A 20,539-nucleotide genomic window follows, 5' to 3' on the forward strand; every position below is an offset into this window, starting at 1 on the left:
TTGAGGTTATTTTTTTGAAAACTATACATACTTTTCCCTACAAAAAAGATACTCTTGTTGCACATCGCCCAGAGCGATGGTTTTCGAGAAAATTGAAGACAAAGAGTTCGCCCTGATGGGTTGCTAACTGATGGTTAATCAACATAAACTTATGAAAGTTCTGGCGGTTCAAAAAGTAACCAAGTAGTTATCAAATAATTCATTGAAAAATCAAAATTTCATGATTTCTAAAACATCTTATTGCTTTAAAAACGATTTTTTTTTTACACCATTTCAATGACACCCTGTAGATAATTATAATTATCGATGGTTATCAATATGTATGTCGAATAAAATTCCATTCCTAATCATAGATAGCTTATGATGAAAAAAAAACGGTGTCAAAGTCGGCTGGCGACTGACAATCGATAACACTTTTGGCGAGGTCAAGCCCTAGACGTTATTTACTTGGTTCGTAGTCATGGCGCTTGCTGAGAGGTGGCCTTGAGAAGGTTGTAATTTACTTTTATATTGAGTAAAAATTATTTTTAAATGGTGTAGTTTAAAATTCGGAAAAAAATATGTTTTGGAAAAACTATCGAAATATTTATATTTCGATGATAATCAATCGATACGTATCGATATATCGATAAAAAAAAAATCCCATCCCTAGTATAGACTCCAAAAGAGTTAAATTTTTTCACATACCTCAAAAAAATAAGTAACCATAGAACCACCCTATGTTACAGAGTGGTGAAAAGAAACTTATTTTACAAAGAAAATTTCATAATTTTAATTGTACAATAGTTTAAATCTTTCTCAAACCATCTAAATACATAGTGGAAATAAAAAAACACACTTTTTTAATTGACATAGACCTACTTTATTAGCTTAAAGTTTTATAGTATAAAATTAAAATGCCTTATTATTGTAAAATACTTTCAAACGAGAATATTTGTCATAAACTATTTCTAATGATGATGGTGGCCAGTACAACAGTGACCGTTTGAGTGAGAATGACTGTGAGCTTTGCTTATAACAGGCGCTGGCAATGTTTGGGCCAGTCTTTTGTTGACTTTACTCAGGATTTCGTAGGGGTAAGTCTCTTCTTCATCATCTGAAGGGGATATATCGTCCACTTCATACCTAGAATTATAAAAAAATAAGCATATAAAGTTATTATTTGATATTTTAACTCATACCCAACAGCTCTGAAAAACTTTGAATGTGGATTATGTTTCAGCACAGTCAAAACAACTTTTTTCATGTTATTTTTAAATGCCATCAGTTCCAAGACTTGCATCAAGAATTTTCCCAAACCTTTTCGTTGAATAATACTTTCTAGCTGTAATTCGTAACTAAAAAAGAACAAAAATATAAATAACTAATCAAGAATTAAAATGTTTGCACTCTTACCAATATAAAACCTCAATTCCTTCTTCCATATCAAACCTAAAATGACTAAACCCTAAATAGGAACCGTCCTCTGTGCTTTTCGCAATAAGAAATCTTGCTGCTTCGTCATATAGTTCTTCTGATTTTTTTGTATCGTTCCAATTCCACGAGCAAGCTTCATATCTTAACAAAATGAAGCAAATAAGTAAAAAAAGTCATATACAGACTTCAAAAATTACTTACTTTAGTTGCATGTTTCTCCTAGTAAGATTCAGCACCCAAGTCCTTTCAGTTTCATCTAAATCACTGCTTTTTTTGTATATTATATCAGCTGTAAGACCGTTCTTGTTATATTTTTGAAATACTGGAAAATCTTGAAGCGGATTTTCTATACTGTTTGCTTTTTCAACTAAAGCTTTAGCTTCGCGTAATCTTTGTTGTTCTTCCTTTCGTTGCAATCGTTTTTCCTTGCCTTTAGCTACACTAGCTGCTGTTTTTCTCTGAAAAATATCAGTATAATTAGTTTAAAATGCCTATTGTTATTGTTAAACACAATTGTTTATTAAAACAAAGATTGAAGTAATAAATCACAAAAAATCTTACCCCCATATTTATGTTAAAACAAGAAGTGGATTATAGGACAACAATTTTTTATTTAGACGTTTTTAACTAGTGTATTTTTGAGAAAATTAGATTATTTTTTTTTAAACAGGAGACCACCATTTCTAAAAATTCGCGGTAAATTGAAGTTTCACATTTGTCAACGTTAATTTTTTTGACAGAATGTAATACATAGTTTCAGATCAGTGGGTATACCCACAAAATGCGCCAAAGGCGTACAAAAGAAGAAGATCGTATATAAAATAAATCCACATAGTCCTAGCAGCAAAGGCCTTTAAAAAAATAACAATTTATATGATTGAAGTTAAGGACCATTTGAATTGGTAAGAAACAAAATAATTAATAACGATCTGTTACTTATATTTAATAAATATCATTACCTTATTATAATAATAATTACAAATTGTCACCGAATACTTATTCAAAATTTTAAAACATATTAAAACCAATTGAAATAAATTCAGTCTTCCTCTTTTATACAATTTTCAACGATATCTTTTAAATTTGGATTCTCCATGGCTGCTGCTATCCTTTCTTTATCGTTTATTTGTTTATTAACTACAAAAAATCGTCCTTTAGAGGTATTATTTCAATTAAAACACATAACTTACTTTCATGTTCGGTCGTGTGAGCCCCCTCTTTGATGTATATGTCTAATTTAATCGGGTAAGGCATGTCTCGCTGTAGTTTTATCCTTATACACAGACCTATTAGGGTGGCTAGTGAACAGTGGGGTACGGTGGGGTTGAATTCGACTCTTATCACGTTTATACATTGTTCTGGATTTGGTTTAACCTAAAATAATAATAAAATATATTTGATATTTTACATTATTTATTCTTACTGTTATTCCTTCTTCGTAAATAACATTTAATTCCTCCAACGTATTGGGTTTTTCAGGGTCTTTAATAGTTCTAAGTATGTCTAGAATTATTCAAACACTTCAATTTTTATTTTCTTTTATATTTAATAATATTTACCATAAACCATGTCCTTAATTTCATCAACATTTTGTACCTCCTTGACCTTCTCCTTATTAGTACCTATTTTTTTCCGTAAAAAAGAAAGAAACATTTTATCAAACTAAATTGAAAAAATGGTAATTTGTTTAAAAAGTGTCAAAACTACATTACAAAATCAGCTGATTTGTTGACAAATTATGACATATTACCTAACCTTGGTATTCTTCCTCGATTTCAGGCATATTTGTTCACCTTTTTCCTATTTTTCGGTATTTTTACGTAATAGTTCACCACATTTTCAAAAATATTGTTTCTGGTTTCCCTAGAACAGCAAAACTGGGCATACAATGTTGTTGAATTTATTGAAAATTGATAAAAAAATTTATCAATTCGATTAACAAGTATCTCTGTGGTTTATTTATATACTAATTGAGATAAATACAATTTAATTTAGATTAAAAATACGAATGCTGGGAAACGCGGGTCAAAAGATCGCATTTTTCTTTGGAAAAATAGATTTATTTATATTTTGTCCCTCTCTGGTTTCCCTATTGGCGACATAAAAATGGTAGTTTGGCAACATCACAAAATTAAATTTTTAAATTAAAATAGCTGCGATAGCTAAAATAGCCTAGTATTTAGAAAAATTGGTAAAAATTAATAGTATGACATCCCATTTTTCATTGCATTATTTTTATCATTTTAAATAAAATATTCCTTTCATAGAAATAGAAATGAAAAAAGTAACTGTTCCTTAAGACTTAAGATATTTGACAACATTGTTTGACAGCTTTGACAAGACTTTTGTCAAATGTCATTTTGTTTTAACCATTAGTTATTCTGTGGTTTTATCTAAACTGTCATACAACTGTCAGATGGACTAACTAAAAAGTGAAAAGTGAAAAATTACGTTGTTTATTGGACCTAGTGACTCATAGTTATTTTCTGCAACAATTAAACAATTCCTTAAGCGATATTTAGTTTTTAAACTACCAAGATGTCGTTTTTCGGCAAGATATTCGGCGGTAAAAAGGAAGAGGCTCCTTCCACGAGCGATGCGATCCAAAAGCTAAGAGAAACCCAAGACTTGCTAACGAAAAAACAGGAATATCTCGAGAAACAGATCGACGATTTGCTTCTAGTCGCTAGAAAGAATGCATCCAAGAACAAAAGAGGTAAATTTTGAGTTGAAATTATTAACAGCGACGATACAGTAATGTGTTTTCTATTGTAGTTGCTTTACAAGCTTTGAAGAAGAAAAAGAGACTAGAGAAGACTTTGCAGCAAGTTGATGGAACCTTAACTACTTTAGAATTACAAAAGGATGCTTTAGAAGGGGCAAATACCAATGCTGCTGTTCTAATCTCTATGAAAGATGCAGCTGCTGCATTAAAATATGCCCATAAGAATCTGTAAGTTATTTTATAGAAAAAACTCGACCTTAATGTATTATATGTGTTTTTTTTTCAGAGATATAGACAATGTGCATGATATAATGGATGATATAGCTGAACAACACGATATAGCCAATGAAATTTCAAATGCTATCAGCAACCCTGTTGGATTTGGAGAAGATATCGATGAGGATGAACTGAACAAAGAACTGGAAGAACTTGAGACAGAGGAGCTTGAATCTGTAAGTTTCTCTCTTTTTTTGTAATATTATGTTATAAAATACTGTTTTTAGGGTCTTATTGACGTTCCTGGACCCACAAAACTGCCTCCATTACCCACACAACTGGACGAAGATGAAAAAGCTAAAATTAAGAAACCAGCAAGTGAGTTTTTTATATGCTTTATAAATATTATATTATTAAAAAATTTTTAATTATATTTTACAGAGAAAGTTGAAGATGATGATGACATGAAAGAATTGGAAGCCTGGGCTTCGTAAAAAACAAAACTTTTTAGTCATTTTCCATGTTAAAAAATAATAATAAGCCAATATATCAGCTTATTCTAAATGCACTGTGAGATCAACAGAGAAAGATATAAATTTTATGAAGTGAATTAAAGTTACACAAGTTTTTTGGTAGGTATGTTATTTTGTATAATAGTTAATAATTATTAAAACTTAACTAAAAATATTTCTTAAAGCTAAAATATAAATATAAGTAAGCTTTCTACTAGAATTTTGAATATATTTGTACATAATATTAGAAGCAAAGAAACAATAAGTATTTTTAAAATATTCTAGGTTCTGTAATTTTATTTTGGTATAATGTAATTTTAAAGGTATCGATAGGAATGATGTATTTGTATTTGATTATGCAGGAATATATATTTATATTAGTCTTTATTTTTCATATTTTAAGTTTATCTCCTTTTTTTAATAAAATTAGAAAAATTCTCACCATATTTATTTAAAAAAATAAGTGGGTAAATATAAAATTATCTGTAATACATAAAAAAATAATTGTTATCTACATATATAAGTTTGTTTTGTCATAATTAGCATATAAAACAGCATTATTTCAGTTCAGAATTCCTTCATATATTAGTCACCTATATCTCTTCATTAAAATGACTCAATAATCATTAAATTAATACAATAAATATTTAGTTTTATCCATTTATAGCCATTACTAGTGGTTCAGCCAGTATTGAGCCTCAAAACAATGTTATTTATAAAGATTCTATAACTCAAAGCGATCCAAAACCTTTGTGCAAGGCCTTTACTTCGGCTAGTGACATTGGCTTCAAAGCAAAACCTTCCAATCTCGGTTCATGTTCCAAATCCCTAAGTCTATGAACTTTATCCCTAATTTCCTCATGCAATTCCTTCAAATGTTCCTCAGCCTTATCTATTTCTAAAAAATCAATCAATTTTTTATATGAAAGTATAAAAAAAAAGACTCTATATGTACCTTCACGTAAAAGTGCTTTACATTCAATTGTGGGCTTTTGAACATACACTGAACCCAAGGTAATCCAACTATTTCTATCCTCGACCTGTTCCAGGGCTCTTAGGGCTTCTCTGAGCTTGTTCTGAGCGTTTGAGAGCTCTAATTTTTCGTCTTTTAGTGTTAGGATATCTTGGGCTACTGTTTCTACTTCTTCCAGGTATTTGAAGGTCTTTTGTTGTTGAACTTCCGGTAAAGTGGTCATATTTAACTTGGTTTATCTACATTTATATAGAAATTAATTTATTCTCTATAAAATTTCATACTTTTTGTAACTTTTTGAATTTTGAAAATTTATGCATAAAATCTGGGGCTAGTATTTAATTCTTCTTCTTTTTTTAATTCCGGGACTTTGTAACCAAAGTTCGGGAAACTTCCCAAAATTATAATTAGAGCATATCCAGGTTCCGATTTAAAAATGACAAATGAATCACTCCTGTCAAAAATTGACGTGACTCAGTGAGTGACGTTTCGTGACATACCCAACCTAAACATGGCGACCGACGGCGAAGAAATTCCTGATCAGGAAAAAGTGCGAATAGTTTCTGATTTTATCCTTCGTTCGCCCCCCGGCGAGTTTAATGAAGTGTTCAACGATGTCCGGAAGCTCCTGGACGACGACGACCTGCTCAAAGAGGGGGCCAGCGGGGCCTTCGCCCAGTACAACAAAGATCAGCTCACGCCAGTGAGGATAGATAACGCCGATCATTTAGTTTTGATCACCGAATACAACGATTTAGGCAATAACAGGTGAGAATTAGTCACTCTGGAAGCTCTAATATACTTTATTTAACCTATTTTTTTAGATTTTTTGATTCCCGTTCCAAACAAAGCTTTCGGTACGACCATTTAAGAAAAGAGGCTTCAGACTATCAACCTTTCACGCCTGACGCAACAGCAGAGCCCTGGAGATCGGCACTTGACGCGGAATTTATTCAGTACACGCGTAATCACTATAAAGACGGAGTCAGTTTGGTGGTAGGCCGTAGTGAGGGAAACACGATAACTTTAGCTGCCTGTATTGAGGACCATCAGTTCCAACCTAAGAATTTCTGGAATGGTAATAGGATTAGTCTTATCACAGTCTTATCTTTATGATATTCATAAAGAAACAACGTTTGTTTATAGGTAGATGGCGTAGTCAATGGTATATTTCACTAAATGGTACCTCTACAGCTGAGTTAAGGGGCGTTTTAAAGGTGCAGGTGCACTATTACGAAGAGGGTAACGTCCAGCTAGTTAGTACTAAGGAAATTAAGGAAACTATAACTGTTTCCTCGGAAACGCAGACTGCAAAGGAAATTGTGTGGGCTATTGAGAATGCGGAGGACTCCTATCAAACTGCTATTTCGGTGAATTATCAGAATATGTCTGATACCACGTTTAAGGCTCTCAGAAGGTATGTTGTATTTGTTTGTTACGTGTAATTCTTACTTTAAATAAACTTTAAAAATATGTTTAGAAAAATCAAAGTTGCTCAATTTTTCTCTTTAATTTTAGACACAGTAAATATACAACTATATTTTTTTTATCTACATTATTACTTTGTCTAGCAGGGTTTGTATGATTTAAATCAAATGGGTTTTTATTTCAATCATGTGATTTAATTTAAAAAAAAAATTTTAACTTTATGATAAATCGAAAGATAACTGAATAGTTCTAAAAATGTGTCCTAGAAAACTATAAAAATATTTCTATAACAGATATATGTATGCCTCATATCTATTCATCAAATAAAATGTTACACTTGCTATTGTAATGTTTAAATACTTTTAATAAATCGAAAAATAATTGTAAATGTTATAAAACTATATAAAAAATGATTTGTATAACACAGAAATAAAAAAATCTCTGGTTTAAATTTAAAAAAAAACGGTTTAAATAAATAAATCTGATTTTTATAAAAAACTGATTATAATAAAAAAAATGGTTTAATTAAAAAAATCTGATTTATATAAAAACATAAAAACTGATTTAAATAATGTTTTTTTGTTGAAACAAAAAATTGATTTAAATAAAAAAATCTGATTTAAATAAAAAAATCTTATTTAAATGAAAAAAAATTTGCTTTAAATTAAAAAACCTGCTTTAAATGAAAAAAAAAATCTGGTTTAAATAAAAACCTGAATTGAATAAAATTGATTTAAATTAAAAAACCTCTGACATAAATAAAAATCTGATTTAAATAAAAAACCTGCTTTAAATTAAAAAATCTGCTTTAAATAAAAAAAAATCTGATTTATATAAAAAACTAAGTAATGTTTTTTATTGAGATAAAAAAAAATGATTTATATATATATAAATAAAATCTGATTTAAAAAAAGTTTCGTTTAAATAAAAAAAACCTTTGATTTAAATTCACAAAATAATTTAAATTAAAAAATTTTATAAAAAATTGGTTTAAATAAAAAAAATTGATGTAAATAAAGAAAAATTGATTTAAATAAAAAAATCAGATTCAAAAAAAAATTGGTTTAAATCAAAAAAATCTGACTTAAATTTTTAATTTGTTTTAAATAAAAAATATGCTTTAAATGAAAAAAAAATCTGGTAAATAAAAACCTGATTTGAATAAAAAAAATTGATTTAAATTAAAAAACCTCTGACTTAAAATAAATATCTGATTTAAATAAAAAACCTGTTTTAAATTAAAAAATCTGCTTTAAATAAAAAAAAATCTGATTTAAAGAAAATTGGTTTAGTTTAAAAATCTGATTTATATAAAAAACTGATTTAAGTAATGTTTTTTATTGAAATAAAAAAAATTGATTTAAATAAAAAAACTCTAATGTTTTTCGATTTTTTTTAAATCATAATTTTTGTTAACCCCTTTACATTATTTTTAGGTTACTTCCGGTGACCCGTACCAAAATCGATTGGAGCAAAATCGTATCTTACAGTATTGGAAAGGAACTAAAGACGCAATGATCAAACTAGGGTAAAAACTAATCTAATATAAGGTAATGGAATGCGTAAAGACAGAAAATCTAAAGGATTTTGTTGGATTTTGCAAAAAGTAACTACTATGCCCCAAAAAATAATATAAATTATGTTTTTTCTTTGTTATATTGCTATAGGTATATCATTCGCTCTTAGTAGATGAATAAAAGAACTATAAAAAACACTCTGTAGATAAGGAAAAGTTTAAAGAAGCGTAAGCTTATTGGTGCGGAAATTGTTTAATTTATAATTATGCATTTACCATAAAGATGTGTCAATTTTTTATATACATATATCAATGCCACAAAAATGTGCAATACGCAGTTTTTTTGGTCCTTTATTTATATTATACCATGCTTTTCGAGGTAAAAAAATCTATGCTAGTATATAATTTTTATATATTAATCCAAAAATCTAACTTGATTTTAGAGAATTTGTTTTTAATACCTGGTATATCATTCACCACAGTATTTAATATCATACAAATATTCATTTAAAAAAATAAATTCTTTAAAATCAGTCGGGTTGAATGAATTTTCTTTATAACAAAGTCTTTTTTATTTTATTTTATTATAAGAGGTATTATTAATTATCCTTTTTTTATATATCTTTGTTACATTTAAATGTTGTAAAACTATGATAAGCCCGATTTTTACCATCGTCTTTCAACGAATGATACATAATAAATTAAATACCGTAAGATCGAAAAAAAACGGATGTCACGGCAGCCGTTGAAATAATATAACCTCTGACTTTTTTTGTTGGGCCAACATCTATGTTATGATTTTATTAAAAATTGAATACTATTAATTTTAAGACGAGTTTTTATTGAATAACTATACAGAAAACGGAGGATCGATCATTTCGAAGGTTGCTACGACACCGTTTTTTTTTTCGACGATTCGGTACGATTATTGGAGACGGTGGCAAAGGTCAGTCTTTAAAAACACTAATAGGAAAAATAATATAATTTCACTGTGGACGGTGAATTATATGATTGAAATAAAATATAGTTCATCTTGTTGATGTGACATTAGTATGGGTTATTTTTAAATAAAAAAGTTTTAAAAGTCAAGTAACATTTATGTTTTTTTCTTAAATTTATGTTTTTAGGTAGGGGAAAAATTTAAACAGGTAAAACATGTTTTTTGTCTTATGTTTTATTCATTTCTTTAATAATTTCATCGAATTCTTTTACATCAAAGGTGGGTGCGTTTGATATAACTTCTTCTGGGTCGGGCATGTCGTTTATTTGGGCCAATTTCGGGTCTTGATGGAAAAAACTATGTTTCAGGGCCTAAAAAATGTATAAAAAATATTTTTAATTTTTTTTTAATTAATATTCTACCTAAAAAAATAAAGATATCAAATAAAATGATAACACTGTACCTCTTTAGCTGTAAGTCGTTTATTTCCATCGTAGAGTAAGATATTTTTTATTAAATCTAATGTTTCTATGTTTGCTGTGGGTAGTATGACGCTCCATCTTTTGCCTGCACTCGAAATAAACGCTATTTTGTTGTAGTCGGGTAGTTTTTTCAAATCTGGCCAGTTTTCCTCTGTTGGAGTACCAAGAATGCTCAGTACTATGGCTAATTGCTCTATATCAGTTTCGCCCTTAAAAAAGATACTTTAAGATGGTATTTTTCATTTTTTTATACAGGGTGACGCTCCTCATTCGCCTCGGTTGATTATACGAAAACGGAAAAATGTAGAAACAAAATATTTTATAGGTATATGTGGGGAGGTAATGTGCACAATTTAAAATTATTTTGAAATGTACCGGGTGTTTCAGAACTAAGATCCATACCAAAGTTATATTTTTTCTTATGGAACACCCGGTATTTTATTTCATTTTTGGATTCTTGGCCCCAAAAAAAGGTATTTATTATAAGGGTTAAATAGGTTTAAAATCTTTGGTTTTTGAGATATTGAAAGATATTTAAATTTGCATGCTACATTAGAATAGATTATTAACACCCTGTACATTACTTTTCAGAATTAGTTCTTGTGCTGAGTTTAAAGGTAGAGAAATATACTTTACAGAAAAATGTTATTCCTTCCTTAAATGTATACAGGGGTATCAAAAAATGCTGGTCTATTTTAAATATTTATTTACATAAAAACTTCGTTATTTCAAATGCAACACTATGTATTTTTTTAAATAAGTCGAAGCAGATTTAAATGCTCTTTCAAACTATATTAGGGTTTCCTATACCTATCTGACTCAGATTTTGAATAAAAAGCGATTTTTCAATAAAATTGTAATCAAGATGGCTAGTGTTGTCATGGCAAGTTTCTAGTGACAGTTTTCAAAATCGAAATTAGTTTGTGATGGACTTATTTAAATATATACCAGTTTACTTTTATTTAATTTACCTACAGTAGTTTAATAAATAATATTTATTAAATATGTTTTTATTATTCTATCAAGAAAAACGAAGAAGTAGTCTTTGAATTATTTTAGATGACTTGCAGATATATGGATTTTCTATAAAAGAGCCAATTACGACAAATTCATTTTCTTCACTTCCAACGACAGGTTTCTGCCTAATAGGTTTTTTATAAACCACACTATACAATACCAGCTCTGCGAAATAGGACAAGAAGTTTTTCAAAGAAACTCTTATCAGGAAGATTCCTATTTGGCCAAGAAGCAATTTTCCTCACAAAATAATACCACTAGTAACATATCTATTCGTTCCGCCAGCAGATACTGCTTTATTTTTCTTGGTAAAATAAAATAATGAATACTTACTTATTCAATTGTAGGTAAATTTAAATAAACTGTTATAAATTATAAATAATAATGTCCATAAACTAATATCGACTTTGAAAATAGTTACTAGTATAAAAGAGGGAGCATCAATTTTTATTGTCATTTCAATAAAAACGACTAATTTTCGTTCTTTATGCTCCAATTTTGTTTATTTATCAATAATAACAACTGATAACACCATAACAACTAACTACCCATAATTCTTACAAGAGTTGCCAATCTATGTTTGGGCGCGAATTTAAATAATTCTTACACTAGTTACTGTCACCAGAAAATTGCCATGGCGACATCAGCCATCTTGATTACAATTTTATTTAAAAATCGCTTTTTATTCAAAATCTGAGCTAGATAGGTATAGGAAATCCTAATATGTTTGAAAGAGCCTTTGAATCTGCTTCGATTTATTTAAAGAAATACAGGGTATAGCATTTGAAATAACGCAAGTTTTTATATTCCTAAAATATATCCTTAAAAACGATCAGCAACTTTTAATAGCCCTGTATAAATTTAAGGAACTAATACCATTTTTCAGTAAAGTTTATTTCTCTACCTTTAAACTCAGCATAAGAATTAATTCTGAAAAGTAATGTACAGGGTGATAATAGTCTATTCTATTGTAGCATGCAAATTTAAATATCTTTCAATATCTCAAAAACCGAAGATTTTAAACATATTTAATCCTTATAATAAATGCCTTTTTTGGGCCCAAGAATCCAAAAATGAAATAAAATACCGGGTGTTCCATAAGAAAAAATATAACTTTGGTATGGTTTTTTTTTAGAAAACGAGGCTACCCTGTAGAGTACCTACCGGAAACAGAGGTACTTTATTGACCATTTCCGCAATAATACACCCAACTGACCACATATCTACCGAGAGATTATACGTTCTCGATCCATATAACAATTCGGGCGCTCTATACCATCTTGTAGCAACTTGATGCGAATACAACCTATTTACTTCAGGGTTAAAAATCCTGGCCAACCCTAAATCAGCAATTTTCAGAACTCTTTTTGGCGATATCAGTAAATTTGCTGGCTTTATATCCTAGGATATACCGAAATTTAGGAACTATATACCGGATAATGTTATTAATAAGCTTACCCTGTGCATGATGTGATTGGAATGCATAAAACTGATACCTTTAAGTAACATTTTCGTGTATGTCTTTATTCTGGGTAGATTTAAGTCGATTTTACTACATTTTATAACTTCTTGTAGGCTACAAGGAAGAAATTCCATGACTAGCATTACCGAGCTACCCATGCTGGTCACTTCGAACAATTTCACTATCTAAAAAGTATTTTAAAAGTTATTGGGTGTTTTTAACGTATAGATACTTACATTTTTCGCGTGTAGGGCTCTCAAAGAACAAATTTCTCTCAAGGTGTTTTTGGGGATGCCTTGCTCGGGGTTTATAGCGATTTTCTTTAAAGCAACTATTTTGTTGTACCTCAAATCTAAGCCTTTAAAAACAGACCCGTGTGCCCCCTCACCTGCTCTACCTGTTATTTTATAATTTTCCATAGTTTCAGAAAAAAGGATTTTAAAATAGTTTATGGTGGATTTGTATTGACAGTTGCCATGGCAACCAGTTTAAAGCGTGGTCCACACGTAACGATTTGCCTGCGTCGAAAAACGTTGCAAATTAAACCAGTATTGCCAGAAATTTTCGAGCGAATCTTTCAACGGAGCCTTAAAATACCTTCGTATTCCTTCAACTTCACAAAAAATTTCAGATCTTGTGAAAGCCCGATGTATTTAAATAAAGTTTTTATTAAAAAAATAACACAATTAAAACAGCATTTTCTTATTTTTCGGTTGTAGATAAAACGTTGTACATGACACGTGCGTTTAAACATGATTACAACACTCGTGTGATTAGAACGACTCGGTCTACGACCTCGTCGTTCTAATCGTTCACACTCGTTGTTGTAATCATGTTCATAAACACACTTGTACTGTAAATAACTATTATTCCTCTATTTTAAATTTTCTGTTAGCGCGGGTTATTGAATACAGCGCCACAAAACTTAGCGGTGATATCTTAAACCAATTTTAATTTTTGCGCCATCACACGAGAATTGTCCGAACTAAAGATCATAGCTAAAGATATTTTCATTGGATATTTCAAACAGAGACCGACATTTTAGAGATTTTTTGAGGTTATCTGAATTGTTTTGTTTAGATAAGGTTTTGTTTGATTTATTTCACTGGTTTCTATTAATTTAATTAAATTATACTGTTCTATTATTTAACAAATTAAAGTAGATTTAAGATAAAATGACGAAAGTAGCTGCCGGATTTGTAATTTTTCGAAGAATCTCTAACAATATCGAGTATCTTTTACTACAAACATCTTATGGAATACATCACTGGACCCCACCGAAAGGTACTTCTGATATAAACAATTAGCTTTTGTATAAAATAAAGGTTTTTAAGGCCACGTAGACCCGGGAGAGTCAGATTTAGAAACTGCATATCGCGAGACACTGGAAGAATCTGGTTTAAAACAATCTGACTTAAAAGTGTATGATCAATCAAAAAAAACACTGAATTACAACGTAAATGGCAAACCGAAGGTTGTGCATTACTGGTTGGCTGAATTAATTAATAATGAAGCTACGGTAAAGCTTTCTCATGAGCACCAAGCCTTTAAATGGTTGGGACTGGAAGAGGCTTGTGAAATAGTCGGGTACAAAGATATGCAAGGTGTCTTGGTTGATTTCAATAAGATTTTGAGGAAATAATTTTAATAATTTAAACTTTAAATAACATTATTTTCTAAAGGTTGTTGATTTTTATTAAGAATATCTTGTAACTTGTTTACGTTTAATTAAAAATAGTATTTTTTTATGTTATTGATATTTCATGTCTCTTAAAGAATTTTTAAGTTAATGTTGTTATAGAATCCAAAGAATTCTTAGTTTTATTTAAGATTTTATTAGAAAAATAAATCGAATATGATTTGGAGTTAATTTAAGATGTAATTTCTAACTGTTCTTTGGTTTATTTACAAACACGTAAGTACGTTTTAGAATTGCTTCCAGAAAACGAATGTTAATGTTTAAAACGAACTTCAGTCAAAACTACCTAAATAATTGTTGATATTAACTAATCTATATTAATAACAATGATAAATGTTGAACTTTGTGGAAAAAAAATGTTTTCAATGCTCTTTGAAGATATTTAGGAAAAATTGTAGTAAATATTTTGGAAGCAATGAAAAGCACTAGTCAAGATGGAACTGAAAAAATTGGAGGTAAGTGAAAATTATTTATATCTTAGTTTTTAGCGAAATACTAACCATTTAAATGAATATTTCTATTTCTTCAAGCATCTTAAATGCCAGACATAGAGGCCATACTTTACAGTTGTTCATTTTTGAACCCCATTTAAATACTTTTTATGCTTTGTTAGTTGACTAAATGGTTTAAAGAATTTTTAGGCATCGCAGCGTATTAAAAAGATATTAATTTCTTCAAGTACTTATTAAACTCTCTAGAAAAAGGAGATTTAGCAGCTTTATCAACTAGTTTTAAATTATTCCTTTAATTTTGGGTTCATAGATGGCGCTCTAGAAATATTTACTGGTAAGCAGATTCCTATAATTTATATCTGTAGCGACATCTATGTTGTGATAGCGGTACTAAATTGTAGCGACATCTGTTTATTACTTGCTGAACTAACGCGTTTTCTTGCGCCATCTATATATCAAAAGTTAAACTAATTCTGAGTTGGCGCCATCTATGAGAATTTCTTAGAACTTATTCTCCGTCTCTATCTAAGTTTTCTCTTTCGCACTCACTGCATAAGTTTGTCCTTTTTTAGCGCTCTATCTGTTTCTCTCACACGCATTACAAAATTCTCACCTACCTTTTTGTGATATAAACAAGGTTGATATAAAAAAAAAATTGTGCAAGTAAAAAATTATTATACATAGGCAGACAAAGGATATATTTATATTTAGTTATATAATACACAGAGTACATATACGTACTTTACTTGAGAACAATGCAGTTGCTTGAAAATTAGTATTTTAAACAATAATAAGTAAATAAATAATTTCTTGATATGTTCAATAATAAGTAAATAAATAATTTCTTGATATGTTCTCACTAATATGAGAAAAATTACATCATGTAAGTTTACTTCTAATTTTTTTGGTGAAGTTTTCTCAGAATTTACACTCACACTGTGAAATATGAAGCATGAAAGCAATTCATTGCAATGTCGTAGTTGTCTTATAAAAGATTTGAGCTGTAGAGGCACATAAGTTTAATATAAAGTCATGTAAAGTTTAATTACACATCTATTACAGCGTATCTTATTTCTTTTATTGTTTTATAGGGTTCATTCAAACACTGAAATAGGAGCCTGGGCTATAATAAAAAGCAATTTTCATAGAAGAAACCAACAGTATCTTTTAAGGACGAAATGAAGTTACGTAGGAAGTCTCTGTTGTAGTAACAGTGCTGTTTTGGGATCAGTTAACTACTGGTTCCTTTTAAGGTAAGTAAAAGATTGTAAAACCATAGTTGAAGCAATTTATTTTGAGTAAAAAATAATTTATTTCAGTCGTAGTGAAGTTGTTAAGTAAAATCAATTCATTTACAGTATCATTTATTCAAGCTAATTGCTGATTTACTATAAAACTTTCTTACTTAATTGACTGCCTTTATGTATTTGCTCGAATGCTTTAATTATAAATATATATAATGTTTTTCTCTTTAATATTTATTTTTAAATTTGTTTATGTCTCAAGACGATTTTAATACATATTAATAGTGTTTTATTTCACAGGATAGATAAAAATTTCTATGGTGTAGTCATTTTCTATGGACACAAGCAAGAAGGCAAAATGCTACATAATATGTTCACAAAATTCACTGAAATCATCCCAGAATTATTTGTATCTGCATATCGAATGATGGACCATCAAGCAGGTAAAGATTTCTTACTTTTATTACAATTTTAAAAAATAGTTGCTTTGTGTAAATGTTGAAAAAATGCATCATAAATCTATGATAATTTATTAGTGATAAAAATAACATATTTAGTATTGCATTATACCCTTAAATTTGTATTTGAAAGCACCCTTAAATACAAACACATCCAATTTGCTTTTTATATAACGTGTATTATCGGTTGCATATACAGTCAGGGGTTTAAAAAATATATTTCCAAAAAGTATCATTTATTAAATATTTCTTTAAATTTTTATGATTTAATCTTTTTCTTTAAAAGTTAGATATCCAAACTTACAGACCAGAGCAACTACCTATTTCGTTGTTTATTGAAGAGTAATATAAGAAAAATTATTAAATATTATTTATCCTTCCCTCTATTGCCCATAATAAAATAATACTCTTATGTTATTATTTAAATATTATAGTTTCTTTATTTGTAGGACTCCATAATTATTATTGAAGGTCGTCTAATGAATTTGTTTATGGAATAAGAAACAGACAAAGGACAATGATTGACTAAGGATATTTATTCAAACAGCAGAAGATATAGTTCAAGCAGTTATAGTTGAACAACTATCTAAAGGTAAATATTCTGTGAATATTACTGCAAAAGACAAACACAAAAACAAAAATTAAAAATGTTTTTCAATGTCATATTATACAATACTATAATTCGCCAATGATCCAATATCTTGGTTACTTACTATACTTAGCAAACTTATTTTACATATTATTGCCCAAAATATGAATTTGAATAGAATATTGTGCCGATGAAGACAAAAATGGGCATTATCCTTTGTAAATTCCAAGCCAAATTTTGTCTCTACTGGATGAGTTGTGTTAACACTCTGTATATCATATACTGTTTTATAAGAGTCTCACTTTCGCTGAATAAGGGTTGTAAACTTTATATTTTATATCAGCATTATAAAACCAAGCGTTTCTTCTTGACGAAATGGTGAATGCGCCTATATAAATAATTTTATAAAACTCGTGAAATTAACAGACTTAAAAAATATAAAAATAAAATTGAGATAGCATAAATTCGGTAATTTAAATAATTTAATTTTTGTACAAATGCATCTATTTCTATTTCTAATTCGATTGATATAATATATGTACCTATACCAGGTGTGGCTGGCCCTTATAACTTGTTTGTTAGTTCTACAAGTACTGTCAATTCTGATAAATTTCTAATTCATTTGAACTGTAGGGGCACATAAATTTAATATAAAGTCATTTAAAGGTTTAATACACATTTATTACAGCATATCTTCACAGATAAAATATAATTAATTTAACTATTAATTAACAATTATTTATCCTTATGCCCATTGCCAATAATAAAATGATCCTCTTATGTTATTATTTAGATATTATAGTATCTTTATTTGTAGGACTCCATAATTATTGAGGGTTGTCTAATGAAATGGTTATTGGACTAAGAAACAAACAAAGGACAATGTTTTTCTGACGATATTTAGCAGAAGATATAGTTTGAAGTTTAAATATAGGTAAATAGTCTATGAATATCACTGCAACAAACAATCAGAAATAAAAATACCTGTTTTTTTCATGGCATATACGATACTATAATTCGTAATTGGCCCAGTATTGTGGTTGCTTAGCATAATATACATACCTGAATTGCTATTTACTTTAAATATTATTGCCTAAACTGTGAATTTGAATAGAAAAATATTCTGATTGGAGAAAAAAAAATGCCGTTATTATTCACCATTTTCATGCCAACTTTTGTCTCTAATGGACGAGTTGTGTGAACACTCTATATATAATATACCGTATACCATTCTATATTCTATAAGCACAGCTATAAGTATCTAAGTAAAAAAGCATTTTTAGAAAACCCAGAGTGTCTTCTTGACGAAATGGTGAATGCGCGTGTTCAAAAATCTTTTAAAATTCTTGAAACTCGCAGGTTTAAAAAAAGTAAAACTAGGATAACATAAATTCTGATATCTAGATAGTAATTTCGGTACAAATACATACATTTTTATGTATTTTAACTTAGAATTTGACTGATATAATAAAATATGTACCTATACCGGATGTTTTTTAAATGTGGCTCACTTCTATAACTGCTTTATCTGGCTCTTTAATTAAAAATTAGTCGTTTTAACACAGCCATGGCACTCTAGATTAAAATTTAAATTAGTATTTTTTATAAGAGAAAATGCCAAAAGTTTAATTTATTTAGAATGTAATTTCCCATATAAATTTACATATAATTTACATATAAAATGACAGCAATCTTTATTTCATAGCCATCGCTGACGCCGTTTTGTTTCGATCATAGAGTACTTAATTTATAGCTAGTTATTTCTTTTTATTACAGGTTTGGATCTCTGGAACACATTATCTCGTAAGCTAATCAAATGGACCCGTTCCTACACGCCAACGATACTGCAAGATACCCATAACTACCAAGGCTTCAACTCCAGCTGGCTTTTGTTTATTTTAATATAATTTCTTTTGAACTAATTAGTACTTTTAGGTGGCATTATATTAAACACAATTACATTTAAATAAATAAAACTTACAGACCTTTTAAATTTATTTTTATTTACCCTGTATATGATCTCTTTGCTCTTATATGTTCCTGGTAGTAAATCCAAAATATTCTTCGACTTTTGGCAAAACTTGCATAAAATTATTTAATTCTCTTCAAAATATTAAGTTTCTATCAGGAGAACATAAAAAGCAAGTAGGTATATATGAGATCCCGATAACCAAATATATACCTCTTCGCACTTATATACTCCTGCTACAAATCCGACAAAATTCAGCTTTTAACAAAAATTGAACGAAAATTTTTAATCCTTGTCCAAAACCACTGATACATATCCGTGAAAATTCAATTTTTGTCAAAGACCGCACGAAAAATTTTAAACCGAGTCAAAAATCGCCGATTTCTATCAGGAACACATAAAAGCGAAGAGATAAGGAGTAAATTTAGTACCACATATAAATATAGCGTCGATCAACGATATTTCTGCTATCTCTAGCACTTCGACCTCGTTTCCAAACTTCAACCCTTAATATCTCGGAAACTATAAGGGTTAGAGAGGAACGGAACTCGGCATTCGATAGGCATTTCAACCCTCTATAAGGGCGCAAAACGAGGGCGCGATCGGAAACAAAAAAAATTTTTGGCGAAAAATGAGGTAAGGGGTTAACCTTCCTTCATTTTTGCCGAAAAATTTTTTTTGTCTCCGATCGCGCCATAATTATGCACCCTTATAGAGGGTTAAAAGGCGAATCGAATGCCGAGTTCCGTTCCTCGATATCTCTTTTAGTTTAGAAGTTATGGCCGTTTTTCCAAAAAATCTAACTCGTTCGAGCTCGTTGGTCAAGTCCTTTGATTTTTACCAAGTGGAATTTATTTTGACTACCTTTTATTAAAAACTGACGCTTGGTTTTTCGATCAGCGCATATAAGAGCGAGTTCGTACAGCCTTTGACAAAAATTTAATTTTCTCGGATATGTATCAGGAGCACATAAGAGCGACTAGGTAAATATTGGTACTCAATTTACCTCTTCACTCTTATGTGCTCCTGATAGAAAATCGCTGATTTTGGACAAGGTTTTCGTTCAATTTATTTGAATTGTATCAGGAATACATAAGAGCGAGGGGGTAATGGTAGATATTATTTTTATATAAAATACTGCCTATTTCTGAACAACTTATTAAGTTGTTTATTATTATATTATTTTTGTGATAAATGACTTTTTCTTTTTGTTCAGGATTAGACAGTATTTATATTCAATTAAACTCATTAATTTTTAATTATTATTTATTAACATATTATATTTTATTAACAAGAGTAACACAAAAAGTACATTAAAATCCAAGGTGTTGATGGACATGCTGATATCTATGTGGACGTAAATAAATCTTCTGGGTACCCTTCGGGAAAGTCTTGGTTCTGTAAGGAAAATATAAAGAAATAATTAATTGTTTGTCTACTA

The 20,539-nt window shown here is 29.2% G+C and overlaps 7 protein-coding genes and 1 long non-coding RNA gene across 12 annotated transcripts; 4 read left to right on the top strand and 4 right to left on the bottom strand.

Moving 5' to 3' along the window:
- Nucleotides 1-838: 838 nt before the first annotated feature.
- On the bottom strand, nucleotides 839-2,155 carry LOC115884957 (N-alpha-acetyltransferase 40). The gene is made up of 5 exons (XM_030903678.1): nucleotides 1,978-2,155; nucleotides 1,618-1,874; nucleotides 1,396-1,557; nucleotides 1,182-1,337; nucleotides 839-1,125 (listed from the first exon to the last, which is right to left on the bottom strand). Exons 1-5 carry the CDS (start codon nucleotides 1,981-1,983, stop codon nucleotides 951-953), a joined length of 756 nt encoding a protein of 251 aa, XP_030759538.1. The 5' UTR covers nucleotides 1,984-2,155; the 3' UTR covers nucleotides 839-950.
- Nucleotides 2,156-2,338: 183 nt separating this feature from the next.
- Nucleotides 2,339-3,468, bottom strand: LOC115884959 (MIP18 family protein galla-1). Of its 3 annotated transcripts, none has more exons than XM_030903681.1 (5): nucleotides 3,172-3,468; nucleotides 2,976-3,038; nucleotides 2,840-2,919; nucleotides 2,607-2,790; nucleotides 2,339-2,553 (listed from the first exon to the last, which is right to left on the bottom strand). In XM_030903681.1, exons 1-5 carry the CDS (start codon nucleotides 3,197-3,199, stop codon nucleotides 2,456-2,458), a joined length of 453 nt encoding a protein of 150 aa, XP_030759541.1. In that variant the 5' UTR covers nucleotides 3,200-3,468; the 3' UTR covers nucleotides 2,339-2,455. The 3 variants fall into 3 exon arrangements, with proteins under 3 accessions (XP_030759541.1, XP_030759543.1, XP_030759540.1); XM_030903683.1 differs by having other exon boundaries at nucleotides 3,167-3,467; XM_030903680.1 differs by lacking the exon at nucleotides 3,172-3,468 and having other exon boundaries at nucleotides 2,976-3,145.
- Nucleotides 3,469-3,771: 303 nt separating this feature from the next.
- Nucleotides 3,772-5,256, top strand: LOC115884958 (charged multivesicular body protein 4c). Its single transcript, XM_030903679.1, has 5 exons — nucleotides 3,772-4,132; nucleotides 4,192-4,369; nucleotides 4,428-4,593; nucleotides 4,645-4,735; nucleotides 4,799-5,256. Exons 1-5 carry the CDS (start codon nucleotides 3,955-3,957, stop codon nucleotides 4,849-4,851), a joined length of 666 nt encoding a protein of 221 aa, XP_030759539.1. The 5' UTR covers nucleotides 3,772-3,954; the 3' UTR covers nucleotides 4,852-5,256.
- A 46-nt stretch (nucleotides 5,257-5,302) lies between these two features.
- LOC115884961 lies at nucleotides 5,303-6,207 on the bottom strand. The gene is made up of 2 exons (XM_030903685.1): nucleotides 5,825-6,207; nucleotides 5,303-5,767 (listed from the first exon to the last, which is right to left on the bottom strand). Exons 1-2 carry the CDS (start codon nucleotides 6,063-6,065, stop codon nucleotides 5,601-5,603), a joined length of 408 nt encoding a protein of 135 aa, XP_030759545.1. The 5' UTR covers nucleotides 6,066-6,207; the 3' UTR covers nucleotides 5,303-5,600.
- An 85-nt stretch (nucleotides 6,208-6,292) lies between these two features.
- On the top strand, nucleotides 6,293-9,874 carry LOC115884956 (F-actin-capping protein subunit alpha). Its single transcript, XM_030903677.1, has 4 exons — nucleotides 6,293-6,610; nucleotides 6,667-6,920; nucleotides 6,989-7,259; nucleotides 8,707-9,874. The coding sequence occupies exons 1-4, from the start codon at nucleotides 6,354-6,356 to the stop codon at nucleotides 8,786-8,788; spliced, it is 864 nt and encodes a 287-aa protein (XP_030759537.1). The 5' UTR covers nucleotides 6,293-6,353; the 3' UTR covers nucleotides 8,789-9,874.
- Nucleotides 9,697-15,649, bottom strand: LOC115884955 (cyclin-dependent kinase 20-like). 2 transcript variants are annotated; one of them, XM_030903676.1, is made up of 6 exons: nucleotides 14,887-15,649; nucleotides 12,924-13,300; nucleotides 12,684-12,872; nucleotides 12,390-12,626; nucleotides 10,190-10,417; nucleotides 9,697-10,097 (listed from the first exon to the last, which is right to left on the bottom strand). In XM_030903676.1, exons 2-6 carry the CDS (start codon nucleotides 13,104-13,106, stop codon nucleotides 9,954-9,956), a joined length of 981 nt encoding a protein of 326 aa, XP_030759536.1. In that variant the 5' UTR covers nucleotides 13,107-13,300; nucleotides 14,887-15,649; the 3' UTR covers nucleotides 9,697-9,953. The 2 variants fall into 2 exon arrangements, with proteins under 2 accessions (XP_030759536.1, XP_030759535.1); XM_030903675.1 differs by lacking the exon at nucleotides 14,887-15,649 and having other exon boundaries at nucleotides 12,924-13,330.
- Nucleotides 13,723-14,602, top strand: LOC115884960 (bis(5'-nucleosyl)-tetraphosphatase [asymmetrical]). Its single transcript, XM_030903684.1, has 2 exons — nucleotides 13,723-13,971; nucleotides 14,022-14,602. Exons 1-2 carry the CDS (start codon nucleotides 13,863-13,865, stop codon nucleotides 14,327-14,329), a joined length of 417 nt encoding a protein of 138 aa, XP_030759544.1. The 5' UTR covers nucleotides 13,723-13,862; the 3' UTR covers nucleotides 14,330-14,602.
- A 9-nt stretch (nucleotides 15,650-15,658) lies between the features above and the next one.
- Nucleotides 15,659-19,104, top strand: LOC115884962. 2 transcript variants are annotated; one of them, XR_004050652.1, is made up of 6 exons: nucleotides 15,659-15,721; nucleotides 15,930-16,091; nucleotides 16,383-16,525; nucleotides 16,990-17,132; nucleotides 17,947-18,063; nucleotides 18,906-19,104. It is a non-coding gene; the product is annotated as an uncharacterized LOC115884962 (long non-coding RNA). The 2 variants fall into 2 exon arrangements; XR_004050653.1 differs by lacking the exon at nucleotides 15,659-15,721 and adding an exon at nucleotides 15,738-15,872.
- The last annotated feature ends 1,435 nt before the right edge of the window (nucleotides 19,105-20,539 follow it).

This window comes from Sitophilus oryzae, unplaced genomic scaffold (genome assembly GCF_002938485.1).
Source record: "Sitophilus oryzae breed Bouriz unplaced genomic scaffold, Soryzae_2.0 scaffold_358_pilon_pilon, whole genome shotgun sequence".
Lineage (NCBI taxonomy): Eukaryota > Metazoa > Arthropoda > Insecta > Coleoptera > Curculionidae > Sitophilus > Sitophilus oryzae.

Coding starts and splice junctions, on each gene's coding strand:
- LOC115884957 (XM_030903678.1), bottom strand. Junction 1,558..1,617: donor AGGAGAAACATGCAACTAAA/GTAAGTAATTTT, acceptor CATTTTGTTAAG/ATATGAAGCTTGCTCGTGGA. Junction 1,126..1,181: donor AAGTTTTTCAGAGCTGTTGG/GTATGAGTTAAA, acceptor TTATAATTCTAG/GTATGAAGTGGACGATATAT.
- LOC115884959 (XM_030903680.1), bottom strand. CDS start 3,069: ATGTTTCTTTCTTTTTTACGGAAAAAAATAGGTACTAATAAGGAGAAG. Junction 2,920..2,975: donor AATTAAGGACATGGTTTATG/GTAAATATTATT, acceptor GAATAATTCTAG/ACATACTTAGAACTATTAAA. Junction 2,791..2,839: donor TTTACGAAGAAGGAATAACA/GTAAGAATAAAT, acceptor TTATTATTTTAG/GTTAAACCAAATCCAGAACA.
- LOC115884958 (XM_030903679.1), top strand. CDS start 3,955: ATGTCGTTTTTCGGCAAGATATTCGGCGGTAAAAAGGAAGAGGCTCCT. Junction 4,594..4,644: donor AGACAGAGGAGCTTGAATCT/GTAAGTTTCTCT, acceptor TACTGTTTTTAG/GGTCTTATTGACGTTCCTGG. Junction 4,736..4,798: donor TAAAATTAAGAAACCAGCAA/GTGAGTTTTTTA, acceptor TATATTTTACAG/AGAAAGTTGAAGATGATGAT.
- LOC115884961 (XM_030903685.1), bottom strand. CDS start 6,065: ATGACCACTTTACCGGAAGTTCAACAACAAAAGACCTTCAAATACCTG. Junction 5,768..5,824: donor TAAAGCACTTTTACGTGAAG/GTACATATAGAG, acceptor TTGATTTTTTAG/AAATAGATAAGGCTGAGGAA.
- LOC115884956 (XM_030903677.1), top strand. CDS start 6,354: ATGGCGACCGACGGCGAAGAAATTCCTGATCAGGAAAAAGTGCGAATA. Junction 6,611..6,666: donor AACGATTTAGGCAATAACAG/GTGAGAATTAGT, acceptor CTATTTTTTTAG/ATTTTTTGATTCCCGTTCCA. Junction 6,921..6,988: donor ACCTAAGAATTTCTGGAATG/GTAATAGGATTA, acceptor GTTTGTTTATAG/GTAGATGGCGTAGTCAATGG.
- LOC115884955 (XM_030903676.1), bottom strand. CDS start 13,106: ATGGAAAATTATAAAATAACAGGTAGAGCAGGTGAGGGGGCACACGGG. Junction 10,418..12,389: donor ATAAAGTACCTCTGTTTCCG/GTAGGTACTCTA, acceptor ATCTTTTTTAAG/GGCGAAACTGATATAGAGCA. Junction 10,098..10,189: donor AACGACTTACAGCTAAAGAG/GTACAGTGTTAT, acceptor TACATTTTTTAG/GCCCTGAAACATAGTTTTTT.
- LOC115884960 (XM_030903684.1), top strand. CDS start 13,863: ATGACGAAAGTAGCTGCCGGATTTGTAATTTTTCGAAGAATCTCTAAC. Junction 13,972..14,021: donor TCACTGGACCCCACCGAAAG/GTACTTCTGATA, acceptor AAGGTTTTTAAG/GCCACGTAGACCCGGGAGAG.